This window comes from Eublepharis macularius, chromosome 2 (assembly GCF_028583425.1).
Source record: "Eublepharis macularius isolate TG4126 chromosome 2, MPM_Emac_v1.0, whole genome shotgun sequence".
Classification (NCBI taxonomy): Eukaryota; Metazoa; Chordata; class Lepidosauria; order Squamata; family Eublepharidae; genus Eublepharis; species Eublepharis macularius.
The window spans coordinates 14,813,120-14,827,671 of record NC_072791.1 but is presented as its reverse complement, the minus strand read 5'-3'; the positions used below and the strand labels follow the sequence as shown (position 1 = coordinate 14,827,671).

The window sequence follows — 14,552 nt, the reverse complement described above, 5'->3', positions numbered from 1 at the left end:
TTCTTCCTCTCTTCTTCCCATCCTTCCTCTAGCTGAAGAAAATATTTGGTGTGCTTGCAGGCTGGGGTGGGGGGCATTGCACTATTTACTTGTATGGTGGAGGGAAGGTTAGAATAAACCTTGAAACTTTTCATAGCTAACTTCCTGAAAAGTGACCTGCAGTTTAGTAACAGAAGGCCACAGTTATTAAAAAAACAAAACAGTCTGTTCAAATGGCTGCTTTTCTTATGTTTTTATACTTAAATGACACAGTTGGTAGAAAACATTTGAAAATAAGACATCCACAATCATATAAAGCAATTGGGTCGGTGCAGGGAGCTTGTGGATCCTTCATAGTTGGGTCAAGAACTGGAATGAAATGTGGCTGTTTTCATGGATAATTGAGGATCATTTTTGCATGAAATGCCTCAACATCTTCCTGGCCTTGATGGGGCAAAGAACAGATTTCATCTAGTGGTACTTTGCAATGTAGTTTGGGTACCGTTGCTAAATATGGCAGATGAGGTTCAACGGGGCCAAGTGCAAAGTAATGCACATTGGGGCCAAAAATCCCAAATATAAATACACAATGATGGGGTCCAAACTGGCAGAGACTGACCAAGAGAGAGATCTTGGAGTCGTGGTGGATAACTCACTGAAAATGTCGATACAGTGTGCGACGGCAATAAAAAAAGCCAATGCTATGCTGGGGATTATTAGGAAGGGAACTGAAAACAAATCAGCTAGTATCGTAATGCCCCTGTATAAATCAATGGTACAGCCTCATTTGGAATACTGTGTACAATTCTGGTCACCACACCTCAAAAAAGATATTATAGTACTGGAAAAAGTACAGAAAAGGGCAACTAGAATGATTAAAGGGATGGAACACTTCCCGTATGAAGAAAGGTTAAAGCACTTGGGGCTCTTTAGTTTGGAGAAACAACAACTGAGGGGTGACATGATAGAGGTTTACAAGATTATGCATGGAATAGAGAAGGTAGAGAAAGAAGTATTTTTCTCCCTTTCTCACAATACAAGAACTCGTGGCCACTCAATGAAATTGCTGAGCAGTCGGGTTAGAACGGATAAAAGGAAGTACTTCTTCACCCAAAGGGTGATTAACACATGGAATTCACTGCCTCAGGAGGTGGTGGCATCTTCAAGCATAGACAGCTTCAAGAGGGGAGTGGATAAACATACGGAGCAGAGGTCCACCAGTGGCTATTAGCCACAAGGTATAGATGGAATGCTCTGTCTAGGGCAGTGATGCTCTGTATTCTTGGTCTTTGGGGGGGGGCAATCAGTGGGAGGGCTTCTAGTGTCCCTTCCCCACTGGCAGACCTCGTGATGACACTGGTTTTTGGCCATTGTGTGACGCAGAGTGTTGGACTGGATGGGTTGCCAGCTCCCAGTTGGGAAATTCCTGGAGATCTGGTCAGTGAAACCTGGAGAAACTTGGAGGAAGTGGGGTTTGGGGAGGGAAAGGACTTCGGCATGGCATAGAGTCCACCCCCCCCCCCAAAGTAGCCATTTTCTCCAGGTGAACTGATCTCTGTGGCCTGGAGACCAGTTGTAATTCCAGGAGATCTCCCGTCACTGCCTGGAGGCTGGCAACCCTAGTTGTATAGCATTGGACTGAATAAGGCAAGGATTCCACAAGCCTCAGCATAAATGCGAACACGTTGTGTGGCTTCTCTTTGGATTATGCCTACTATACAAAAGGAAGACAAACTGCAGGACAGGCTGTTTGGATTCTATGTTAAATCTTTTGAAAATGGAGATCGTCTGAATTCAAACAAATTTCCTACATTTCTCTTGGATCTTAACCCTGCCAATGCCAAAAGAAACATCTTTTAGCTGCATTCACATTCAGTAATAATTATTGCATGTTCTTGTGGGTGAGATCAATTCCTTCCCTTCTGAAGGTGCAAATAATGAATCCAATGTCTCTTGGTGATGGTGTAGGATCTTTGAGTTACTTTCCTTCCATTGAATCATGTTTCACATGGATCTAGACCATGGGGGGTGGGGGCGGGGAGAAAGCATTTATGTAATTAACATAGGATTGCGAACTCCAGGTTGGGAAATCCTGGAGATTTGGGGTTGCAGCATGAGGAGGACAGTTTGGGGAGGGGCCTCAGTGGTGTATAATACCATAGAGTTCACCCTCACCCTCCAAAGCTGCCATTTCCCCCCCAGGGGAACTGATCTCTGTAGCCTGGAGATCAGTTGTAATTCTAGGAGATCTCCAGGCCCCATCTGAAAGTTGGCAACTCTATATCAACTGGCATGCACAGCAAAAATGGCCATGATATTGGGCCTGGCTGTCTTGTCAATACAGTTCTGCAGCAGTTAGAAAAGCAAATAGACATGAGAAGACTGAAGAGGTTGCAGGACTGAGGAGTCGCAGACTGGGAGGAGCCTCGGAACTGGCTCCTTTCTGGTCATGTCCCTCGTTCCCCCAGGGGTGGTGGTGGGGGGGGGGGAATGCTTTAGCTGGATGCCAGCATTGTGCGGCTTCAATTTCCAGGAAGCGTCATAGAACTTTGCAAGAGCTGCAGCATTCGGCACAGCGTGGCTTCTTTTTCTTGGGGTTGAAAATAGTGAGGATTGCTTCATCAAAGACGGCCTTCAGGCCCTTCTGCGTCAAAGCCGAGCATTCCAAGTAGCACTGGGCTCCAATCTTGAAAGAGAGAGAGAAAACCAGGCATGACTGGAGGTGAGTGCTAAACAATATTTCTATTTTTTCTCCAATGTGCAAGAGCACTTGGTACTTTTTGTTCTGATCCAGGTACGGGCCATAATAAACACGTTTCTGTGTATAGAGGAACAATAACGAAAAAAGCAGAGGCTGTGATTCAATTATCAAATTAGCCACTGAGAAAATAAAAGGCCCCTGGTTTGATCCCCAAGTGCAAAAAAATTGGTATTTGTTGTATTTATTTCTGCTATTTATTTCTGTTAACCTTTCTCACTGAGATTCAAGGCGGATTACATAATGTAAGTCTGTACAATCAATAGGATAAGGGAGACACCTACTTAACAATGTAATAGGACTAGTTAGTTGTTGTAGATTTTCTGGGCTGTAGCACCAAAAGACAGAGATCTCTCAGTGTCAATGTGTGGAGAAGATGTTAGCAGGTAATTTATATCTACTCAGGAAGGTGGGTTTGGGCTGAGTCATCCTGTAAGAGCTTGAAGATGCCAGTCGCAGCTGCTGGCGAAACGTCAGGAACTGCAATGCCAAGACCATGGCCATACAGCCCGGAAAACTTACAACAACTAACGTTCTCCAGCTGTGAAAGTAGGGATCCCAGACCCCTGGTGGGGGCAGGGGATCCCCTGCCCCCACTCTCCACACCCCACCCCACTTACCTGAGCAGCGGGGGCATGCACACCTTCCTTGCGCGCTCCTGTGTGCCACAGCTGCCGGGATCGAGCCTGTTTTGGCCCGGATTGGGACCGCTGTGGAGTGCAGGAATGTTCTTGAGCTCCACAGCCCCCCAAACAGGCCCGTTCTGCCACAGATTGGGCCCATTTTGAGGCGCTGCAGAGCACAGGAAAGCTCCTGCACTCCACAACAACTCAAAAATGGGCCTGATCTGCTGCAGAACGGCCTGTTTCTGGCGCTGCAGAGTGCAGGAGTGCACTGCAGCTCCCGAAAATGGGCCTGCCCAGGGGCCGTGCAAAGACGTCACTCCTGAAGTGACGTCATCGCGCCTGTGGGGCATGCGCACATGCACTCTGCATTCACTCGCCCCCCTCTCCCCAAAGGTAAGTGCCAGGCCCTTGTCCCCTGCCAGGAGGTTGAGGGGGCCTGGCAACCCTACATGAAAGCCTTCGACAATAATAGGACTAGGTTTGCAGAAATCTGAAGTGAGGCATAATCTAAAACGGTGCAAGAAATGATATTAAGCAGCAATGCATTGAGAGCAAGATCAAAACATTAAACCATTTGGAAGTATTTAGTAGAGAACAGTCCTGTTCTTTCTATTGAATAGGGATGGAACCCCCTGGTTGGTGCGCGGTGTCCCCCCCTCCCCCCACTCATCTGGCCAGTGGTGGGAGAGGAGGAGGGAGGCAGGTTGGGAGCTACAGGAGCATGCAGAAAAATGATGTGCTCTTTGGAGGCCCCAATGATACTCTTTCTGTTGAAAACCGGAAGCTATGGGGTCTCAGTGGTAAGGTTGCCAGGACCCTATACCCTCACAGCAGGAGGAGGGGGATCTGGCCCTTACCTTGTACCATCAGTGTGGTTGTTGTTTGTGCACATGCATGCTCTGGCAGCTGTGCAATGATGTCACTTCCAGAAGTGATGTTGTTGCACCGGCTATGGGAGCGTTCCTGTGCTCTATGCAAAATCAGCCCCAAACAAAGTGCGAGAGCACTTGCATGGCTGGCATGACGATGTTACTTCTGAGAGTGACGTTGCTGTGCTTCCTGGGTGGTGGGTGGCTTGTCACCCTCCGCCGATCCCTGATGGATCAGAGGGCAAGGGGGCAAACCTTCGGGAATTTGTGTATCACCAGCGGGCACCTGGGAACCCTGCTCAGTGGGGCCAAATAGGCCCCCAACAGGTCCCAGTTTTGGCCCTGCTGAGACCCCGTAACTTCAACCAGAAGTGGTGTTATCAGGGCCTCTGGAGCACTCCTGTGCAAGGAAACTGGATTGGGGGGCCTGCATCTGCCTACCAACCCCATCCCTGCTTTTTAGGGAAGGGGGGCTGGCAACACTACTATTGAAACATCTTCCTGAAGCATTCTGTTGTAGTACTTCCTTCTTCCATTATAAAACTGCCTTCCTGAACAGCTGTATTTTACATAGCTTGATTCGTGCCATGTGTTATGCAGTAGGTGCAAAAATAACATTGAGAAATATAATCATTTTGATGAAATTAATCCTTTAGCCTTACTCTGTCAGGTGGGTCAGACTGTGGGGGAGAGAGCGAGAGCAGCGGGCCCAAGGTGATCCACTGAACTTTATGGCTGAGAGGGAATTTGAATGTGGTCCCTCTGGTCCCAGTTTAACTCTTAGTCACAAGCACATTTTTACTTTATGCATTTGAATTACTTGTAGCACCAAAACCATTAAGTGGTCTAATATTCGCTCTTGTTCTGTGAAAGCCACAGTACCTCTTTTGCCAGTTTGATGCCATGTTCGTAAGTCAGGGGTTTCTCCTTCATGTAGAACAACCGGGTCAAGGTTTTGGGATCGTCTCGGAGGTCAATCTAAAAGTTAACAGATATATAAATCTTCGTTAGCGCTCTCTGAGCAGGAATCCATAGAGATGATTTCAAATTTTTCATACTTGCAATTTCAACTCCCTCAAATCCTTGTTTTGATTTTACTTCTCCGTTGTGTGAACTATCCCGCAGCTCCTTATTATATGCCATTCTGTTTCCTTGTGCTGAATTTTTCCTATAGAATGCATTTTCAGCGTGATTTAAACATCAATAAATTGGTATTATGTGTTAGACACATACATGTTATGTATTATACACAAATGATGTATATGGTATACAAGGAGACCCAAGTGTGGGGTCTCTTTGTGAGTTGGAGGAATTAGCATACAAGGAGAAGCAGAGAGATGGGGTAACTGGAATCTCTGCCAGTATATACCAGGATTATTCCCTTAGAGAATTCGCTGAATGAACCAGGCGGGTGTTCAACAGGAATGGTTTTATTGAGGGAGCTGTAAAGGAGCAATTGCACAGAATAAACAAACAACACACACAAAGAGAGAGCTAACTAGGAGATCAGTGAGGAAGAGGGAGAGAGGCTCAAGGTAGGGTGATATTTACCAATCTAGGAGAGAAAGGATGTCTGGAGAGGCAGCTGCCTAAGTGGGCTTCATGGAAGGGGAAGAGAGGGCTCAGACGTAATCTGAGGGTATGTGGATGGGTCCAGAACACATGCACAGTACATGCTTTGGGGCCAGTTATAGTGCAAAATGTACCCTGGGGCAGAGTTATGTCTTCAGCCCCTGGAACAATAGCTTAATGGCTTGTCCGGAGGTGAAACAATAGATTGAGAAAGGCTTGATTATACATATCTGAGAGAAACTATAGGCGAGAAGGGTGCTTGATGTCCCACGATTGCCAGATGGGAAGGGCTTATCCGGTCCCTTTGTTTCACTTAAGTGCTTCTCCGGGGTGTGGAGGGGCAGCTAGTCAGCCTGACACACCTTCTGGTAATTTTCCAACTCCAGCTGGAGTTGGCATCTGTCCTGCCTGGCCAGACAGTATTTTGTGCTTGGCACATGAGGAAGGGGCTTATGATATTTCACATTCATAAGCTGCCCTTTCAATAAAGAGAAGGGGTCTCACTGCTAACAGTATGTAAAAGCTCTGTATACCTCATGCATTAAAGCATACCAAGATGTTCCCCACTGGTTGAATTTCTTCCTGTTGTGGTACCATTACAGGCTCAGATGTGCTTCCCCCCCGGAGCTGGCAGCAATCCTAATTCAACAGACTTGAATTAGGCTTTGGACTGCAGCAGCGGTCTTTTGGGGTGTCCTTAGTGTGCCTTTGCCTATTGTTTAAATTGCAACAAACTGAAAGAGCACCGTTCGCACCTTTATTTTATTCAGTTTCAACGTTTTTATATCCCCTCTACCATTCTTTGTTTAACGTGGTCCCCTCGAAAACATAAATACAACCCCCCCTTCCCTCAGTATAAAAAGACAAATCAGAAAAAACTTCCTAGTCAATTTCAATTAAAAGCAGATTCAAATGGGCTCTTCCCAGCTCATTCATAACGCCGGTAGTGCAATCTGTCCATAAGTTCATGGGGTAATTCCAGGACTTCTACAAAGGAATCCATTGTCTGAACCTACTTTGAGTTATGACGGTGGGGTTGGATTCTACGGAAAAGCTCATGGAAGGAGTTGGAAGAAGTTGTATCTTCTTTGCTTTGGTCCTCCCCAGGAGTCATCTGTGCACCCCCAAATTGCTCTACCAAGGGTTGGGGGACTTACGTATACAAGATGTGACACCACAGAGCAGAGGTGGCCAAACTGCGGCTCGGGAGCCACATGTGGCTCTTCTAGACATATTGTGTGGCTCCTGGAGGTCTCTGAGTATCGCTGTGGCCATACATTTTAGTTTAGTTTATTTCCTTTCCTTCTTTCTTTCCATGTCTTTCCCTCCCTTTTCCTTTTTTCCTTCCTTCCTTCTCTCTTTCCATGTCTGTCATATGTTCAATAAAAATGTTGGGGTTGCCAGGTCTGACTCAGAAAATTCCTGGGGACTTTGGGGGTGAAGCCTAGCAAGGCTGTGATATCAGTTTTGTGATGTCACTTCCAAGTCAAAGGTCAGGTGATAGCTCTTCCCAAGCTCCACCCCTTCCAATGATGCCACTTCCAGCATACTGCACCCAAACCCCACCCCTTCCTGTGACGTCACTTTCAGAACACTCCCCCAAACTCGCCTCTTCATCTGAAGTCACTTCAATGCATCATGTCTTGTGGCTCTCAAACATCTGACGTTTATTCTATGTGGCTATTACATTAAGCAAGTTTGGCCACCCCTGCCATACAGTCTACACTCCAAGCTGCCATTTCTTCCAGGAGAACTGATTTCTGTAGTCTGGTGCTCTGTTGTAATTCCATGAGAACTCCGGCCCCTGCTCCTGGAGGCTGGGAACCCTACATACAAGAGTGATGCTGGAAATAGATTCCCATCACTATAACTTGGATCCCTTGAACAAATTCCATGAGCGCTAGTTAGGGTCTGCCTTGGAAATAGGGTTGCCAGGCCAAACCTGGTAACTAGTGGGAAGTTTGTGGGTGGGGACATGATTGGAAGGGTGGGCATCACAGGTGTGACACGGTCACTTCTAGGGAAAGTCTACCAGAAGATGGGCACTCGGGGGGGAACAAAGCGAGGCAGCACCAACAGTTCCCCTCTTCACTATCACTATACAATGTAAAGATTATGAAAAATTGTACACATTTAATCAGGTACAAATGTGGAGTACAATGCATAAAGAATATAGTCACCATCAATCACAAACCATAGTATAAACTATGATCAGTCAATAATATACATCATAAATACATAACAACCAGAATCCAGTGTCTGAATAATCCCTCATTGGGCGTATATTATATGTCAAGAGCAGGAACAAGAGTTCAAAGTTCCACAATCCAAATATCCATGGGGGGTGAATAATAAGGTCTGAATCACGGCCAGCCGTACCCTCCACAGGGGAAAACCTGGAAGTGGGGGAGGATAGCTGTAGGAATGGCCAGGAACTCTATGGAAAAACCATAGAGTTTCTCGTGATTCTGAGAGCTACCCATCATCACATCTGGGTTTTCCCAGAAGTGACATCGTCATACCCATGATGTCACAGGTTTTTAAAAATGTTTGCTCCTGGTGGCTATGGGCCACATGCACTCTAGGTGGGGAATCTCCTACCACAATCAGGGGCTTGCCAGCTCTACGAGAAGCTCCTATTTTCTTCCCCTAAAACTTCCATTGGTGTCAGGGCCTGTTGAAAAGCATGAATCTTGGACAACCTGTAATCTTAAAGGAAGAGGAAGAGCACTGTCTAGGACTCACACATAGGATTCAAGCTCCTGTTGTTAATGGCAGGCTTGGGGCCCGTATTGGGGCCCAGCATAGGTTTGTCAGCCTCCAGGTGGTAGCTGGAGATATCCCAGAATTACAACTGATCTCCAGTCAACAAAGACCAGTTCCGCTGGAGAAAATGTCTGCTCCAAAGGGTCAAATCTATAGCATTAAACTCCACTGAGGCCCTTCCCCTCCCCAAACCCCGACCTCTCCAGGATCCATCCCCCAAATCTCCAGTAATTTCCCAACCTAGACCTGGCAACCTACTCCAGCAGCTTCTTTGCGGACCCTTCTCTGCCACTCACCTGAGTTCCTATCAAGACATAAGGCACATGAGGCATGTAGACTTTCAGTTCCGGCACCCATTCTTCCTGGACATTGTGGTACGAGGCGGGGTTCACGACTGAGAAACAGATTAAAAACACGTCTGTGTTGGGGTAGGAGAGGGGCCGTAACTGATTGTAGTCCTCCTGCCAAGTAAAAAAAAGAACACATCTTTAGGGCATTGCAGCAGCAGTGAAACTCGGAGAAAACTGATATAATAATAGTCAAGAGTCCAGTAGCACCTTTAAGACTAACCAACTTTATTGTAGCATAAGCTTTCGAGAACCTCAGTTCTCTTTGTCAGATGCATCAGATGAAGAGAGCTGTGGTTCTCGAAAGCTTATGCTACAATAAAGTTGGTTAGTCTTAAAGGTGCTACTGGAGTCTTGACTATTTTGCAACTACAGACTAACACGGCTAACTCCTCTGGCTCTGATATCATTAAATTTCTCCAAAGCACTGGGGGAGGAGGATTGTTTCCTAAGGGTCATCCACACAACTGTTTTTATATTGTCCTTGCAAATGTTTCGGAGTAGGTTGCACTAAGCCTTATGAATACCCATGAAAACCAGCGTGATGGCATGGTTAGGATGTTGGACTGAGGGCCAAGCTACAAGTGACAAATGACACTTGAACGGCAAGCGGATTGAGTGGAGTGCAATTGAAGGGCAAGTGAACAGGGAGAAATACACTTGCTGTCAGGTCTGTTACCCACAGCACTGCCATATTGCTTTCTCACTACTGTTCTGCTGTAATTTTCCAGTGTTGTTTTGTGCGCAGGCTCACAGGAACAGATGTGGTTCCCAAGACAGCCTTATCTGAGGAGACTTGCAGAGACCTTGGAGCAATAACTTTCACATTCCCCAGTTTGTCTATACTAACCGGGTGTACAGGGGGGCGGGATGGAAAGGAGGGTTTGATATAGTGTTGCAAGAGACTAACACGTCGTTCTCGACAAAGGCCTTGTGTTCAGCCGGACGCTTCTGTAGCATTTGGATATCTATGGACACTTGTACCTTGGATATATATTCTTCCAATAAAAACCTTTGACTCAAGAGACTTGGGGCCAAGCTACACATGACGAATGACACTTGAACAGCAAGTGTATTTCTCCCTGTTCACTTGCCCTCCACTCAATCCACTTGCCGCTCAAGTGTCATTCGTCATGTGTAGCTTGGCCCTTGGATTTCTTGCTGCAAGGGGTGGGAGATGAAATCAAAGTGACTTGAACTCCATAGACTGACAACTCGAGTTGTTGTTCAAGTGTCGTTCGTCACTTGTAGCTTGGCCCTGAGACATGGGTTCAAATCTCCACCCAGCTTTGAGCTCCTAAGACATTTGTTATCACCCGATCTATTGAAAACTACCAATCTTGTGCAAAGTTAAGTGCCAGTGCAAAGGGAAGTGTACTTCACAGCAGCGGCTATTGAGTGTGCACAAAACCCATTCATAGGATACAAACCACAACATACATATACTTAGGCAATTCAGGAGTCCGGCGGCACCTTAAAGACTGGCAAAATGCATTCCAGCTTGAGTTTTTGTGAGACAGAGTTCAGCTTACCCAATGTAAATGACTCCTTTATTTGTGTTACTTATTGCCAAATAGATCTCTTGGAATAACCACGAGATGGCAGTAGATATTTAGATAAGATTGGGGCTCCTTTGCTCATTGTACCTCATTCAAACATCCAAGACACTATGGTGAAGTTCAGGATACTGTTAAAAAGGGGAGAACCAACATGGAAATGTAGATTCTTGGAATCTGTGTATGCCAGCGAGTATATGTCCTTGTGAAAACACACATGAACACATTAAGCTAGCTTATACTGAATTAGACTGTTGGTTCATGAAGGTCAGTATTGTTTACTCAGATGGGGGCAGCGGCTTTCCTGGATCTCAAGCAGAGGTCTTTCACATTACTTAGTACCTGGTGCTTTTAACTGGAGATGCTGAGAACTGTACCTGGATCCTTCTACATGCCAAGCAGATGTTCAACCATTGAGCCATGTCCCCTGATACGTCCCACCTGAGGCAAATCAGCTAGTATCATAATGCCCCTGTATAAATCAGTGGTACAGCCTCATTTGGAATATTGTGTACAATTCTGGTCACCGCTAGAGATGGGCACAATCCAAAAAATTTTAACGATCCAGCGGATTGTGGATCAGCACCACCGATGATCCCGAATTAACAACCCGCATCAATAATCTCCCGTTCCCGAGCCGTGCATCGTGGATCGTGGATCATGGAGGCCAAAGTGGGGCACGCTGGTATTATGTGGGAAGGTGGGTGATGATGGCGGCCGCCGGGCCTGGTGGGCACGGGGAGGCGGCGATGAGCCGCCTCCCCTCAGTTCCCATTCAGCAACACAGGAGGTCTGTGTTTGTCCGTCAGAGCTGTCTATCAGGGTTTGCAGGGATGAGATTAGAGTGCCCATGGCTACAGAACACCCCTTTCCCTCTCCCTCCCCTGGGTGTCTTCTCCCAACTTGTGACTGCTTTGCTGCTCTGTGGTTGGAATGAAGCCCAGCTGATCCAGGAAAGCTGGGCTTCCATTTGGGTTTCCAGGGCAACAGAAGGAGGGCAAACAGAGCTCAGGCATTCCCCTGGCTCCATTGCCAGAGGAATAGATTGCTGGCGCCTAAGTGTCTAGATTCCCGATCTGAGCCCGAACGCCCCGATCCAGGCCTCTCCTGATCGCTGGATCGTTGGCCATGGCCGATCACGATCTGCCGGATTGCGATCGTGCGATCGCCATTATCGTGGGGTTTTTTCAATCGTAATGTGGATCATGCCCATCTCTAGTCACCACACCTCAAAAAAGATATTATAGCACTGGAAAAAGTGCAGAAAAGGGCAACTAGAATGATTTAAGGGATGGAACACTTCCCTTATGAAGAAAGGTTAAAGCGCTTGGGGCTCTTTAGTTTGGAGAAACGACGACTGAGGGGTGACATGACAGAGGTTTACAAGATTATGCATGGGATAGAGAAGGTAGAGAAAGAAGTGTTTTTCTCCCTTTCTCACAATACAAGAACTTGTGGGCACTCAATGAAATTGCTGAGCAGTCAGGTTAGAACAGATAAAAGGAAGTACTTCTTCACCCAAAACGTGATTAACACATGGAATTCATTGCCACAGGAGGTGGTGGCAGTTTCAAGCATAGACAGCGTCAAGAGGGGATTGGATACACATGTGGAGCAGAGGTCCATCAGTGGCTATTAGCCCCAAGGTATAGATGGAACTCTCTGTCTAGGGCAGTGATGCTCTGTATTCTTGGTCTTTGGGGGGGGCAATCAGTGGGAGAGCTTCTAGTGTCCCTTCCCCACTGGCAGACCTCCTGAGGACACCTGGGTTTTTTGGCCACTGTGTGACACAGTGTGTTGGATGGACCATTGGCCTGATCCAACATGGCTTCTCTTATGTTCTTATGTTCTTCTTATGAGGCAAAGGAGGTGGGAAAAATGGGAATTGCTTCAGTAAGGATCAGCGTATCTTTTATCACAGAAATTCCTTTGAGGTAGCTTTGCATCATGATCCTTGTATGTTTTTTAGGGAAAAGAAAAGCCAATGTGTTCAAGTAAGAAAAGGAAGCAATGCTGATTCTGCGAACTTGGGCAGATCATGAGGGAGAGAGCATTAGTGCTTAGTTCTTGTGGCCTTCTTACATGTCCAGGGTAATGTCGATCACCACCTTGGGGGTCAGGTAGCAATTTTCCCCAGGCCAGTTTGGCTAGGGATCCTGGAGGTGTTTTGCCATCTTCTGGGCATGGAGCGAGGAGCACTGGGGCAGTCAGGGGGGGGGGTAGTTGTGAATTTCCTGCATTGTGCAGGGGGTTGGACTAGATGACCCTAGAGGTCCCTTACAGCACTATGATCCTATGATTCTATGAAGCAGGTGCCTTAATTATGAGTGCAGAAGACCAAACAAGGGTATTTTTTATTTTATTTATTTATTTTATTACATTTCTAGACCGCCCTCCCCGTCAGACAGGCTCAAGGAGGTGTAACAACATCCAATTTTGACATAAAGTTTAAAAACAATAAAAACATTGTAAAAAACATTAAAACACTCTTCCATATACAACTAAAATTTAAAAAGAAAATCAAGCAAAGGGTTATACATGAATCAAATGAAATTGTATTACCTGCCCAGCAGTGTCGTAAAGTCCAAGCAAATGCTGTTTGCCTCCTACCGTCACAGTTACTGTAAAAAGAAAACCGGAAAGGGTGTCAGGGGGAAAAACAACAGAAGAATACATCTAGTGACATCTTGGATGTGTCCGCTCCCACTGCTCCTGCCCTGCTGTTACTACTGCCAGAACTGGTGAAGCTAGAGCCCCCAAGAGGACACATTTTCGACCAAATTTGACCCCAGTTTTTGCCATCCATAAACTCTTGAAATCCCTGATTACTATCTTTCCGCTGTATTGTTATCTTATCTTTCCTCTACGAAGCTCAGAATGGTATACATACCTCCATACCCTCACCAACAACCCTATTGAGTTAGGTGATGTTAAGAGAGAGAAAGAGAGAGAGAGTGTGGCTTAAGGTCAGCCATTGGGATTCATCGCTAAGTGGGGAACTGAACAAACATCTCATCCAATGCTTTCACCACGACACCACACTGACTATCTATCCTTGTAGCACAGGATCTCTGCTGTATCAGATTAAAGGTCCATCACAGTACATGGTCCCGTTTCCAAAAATGGGCAGTCAGACTCTTCTAAGAGGTTTAATGGCAGGCAGTGAAGACAACGGACCCACCTCTGCTTTTTGTCCCCCAGCAACATCTGGTATTCAAAGCTGCTGCTTGTGTACATGGAGGCCCTAGTCAGCTAGGTGGGCTAATAGCCATCAATAGACCTTCCTCCACCCTGAATCCCTTTTTTAAAAAGCATCTCAGCTAGTAGCCATGACCACACTTTGTGATAATGAGCCAACAGCTATATCATCATCATCATCATCATCATCATCATCATCATCATCATCATCATCATCATCATCATCACCACCACATTTGATTTATATACTGTCCTTCAGGACAACTTAATGCCCACTCAGAACGGTTTACAAAGTATGTCACTATTATCCCCACAACAAAACACTCTGTGAGGTGGGTGGGTATGAGAGAGCTCTGAGAGAGCTGTGACTGACCCAAGGTCACCCAGCTGGCCTCAAGTGGAGGAGTGGGGAATCCAATCCGATTAGAGACCAATCTCCAGATTTGATCTCCAGATTAGAGTCCCATCACTCTTAACCACTACACCAAACTGGCTGATGATGATGATGATGATGATGATGATGATGATCATCATCATCATCATCATCATCATCGTTGTTGATGGCAGCAGCAGCATCTGGGTCAAGGTATTTTGTTGTCCCAAGTAAGGTAAGTCATTCCCTCTTCCTGTATCCCCACCAGCCATGTCCAACCTGAGTCCAGGTGCTCAGCTCAGATCTGACCAGTCATGACAGCGTGGCGAATCAGTGCCTTCCTCACTGGCAGTCAAATCCTAAATGGAGTTACTCCAGTCTAATCCCATGGGTTTAGATTGGAGTAACTCCGCTTTGGATTTCACTGTGGGCCACCCCAAGCAGTCCCAAGGTTTCTTGGGCTGGAGAACGAGCCCTGACCAATCCCTAGAGAAAGTGTAACATGAAA

At 46.4% G+C, this 14,552-nt stretch overlaps 1 protein-coding gene across 1 annotated transcript in view; it reads right to left on the bottom strand.

Moving 5' to 3' along the window:
• Window positions 1-229: 229 nt before the first annotated feature.
• The window catches only part of RHOJ (ras homolog family member J), an 84,775-nt gene continuing 70,452 nt past the window's right edge, over window positions 230-14,552 (bottom strand). Inside the window, exons 2-5 of the mRNA XM_054972468.1 lie at window positions 13,036-13,094; window positions 8,867-9,031; window positions 5,115-5,210; window positions 230-2,665 (exon numbers count right to left, since the gene is read on the bottom strand). Coding sequence (XP_054828443.1) covers window positions 2,519-2,665; window positions 5,115-5,210; window positions 8,867-9,031; window positions 13,036-13,094 — 467 coding nt within the window. The 3' untranslated portion in view covers window positions 230-2,518. The remainder of the gene's footprint in view (window positions 2,666-5,114; window positions 5,211-8,866; window positions 9,032-13,035; window positions 13,095-14,552) is intronic.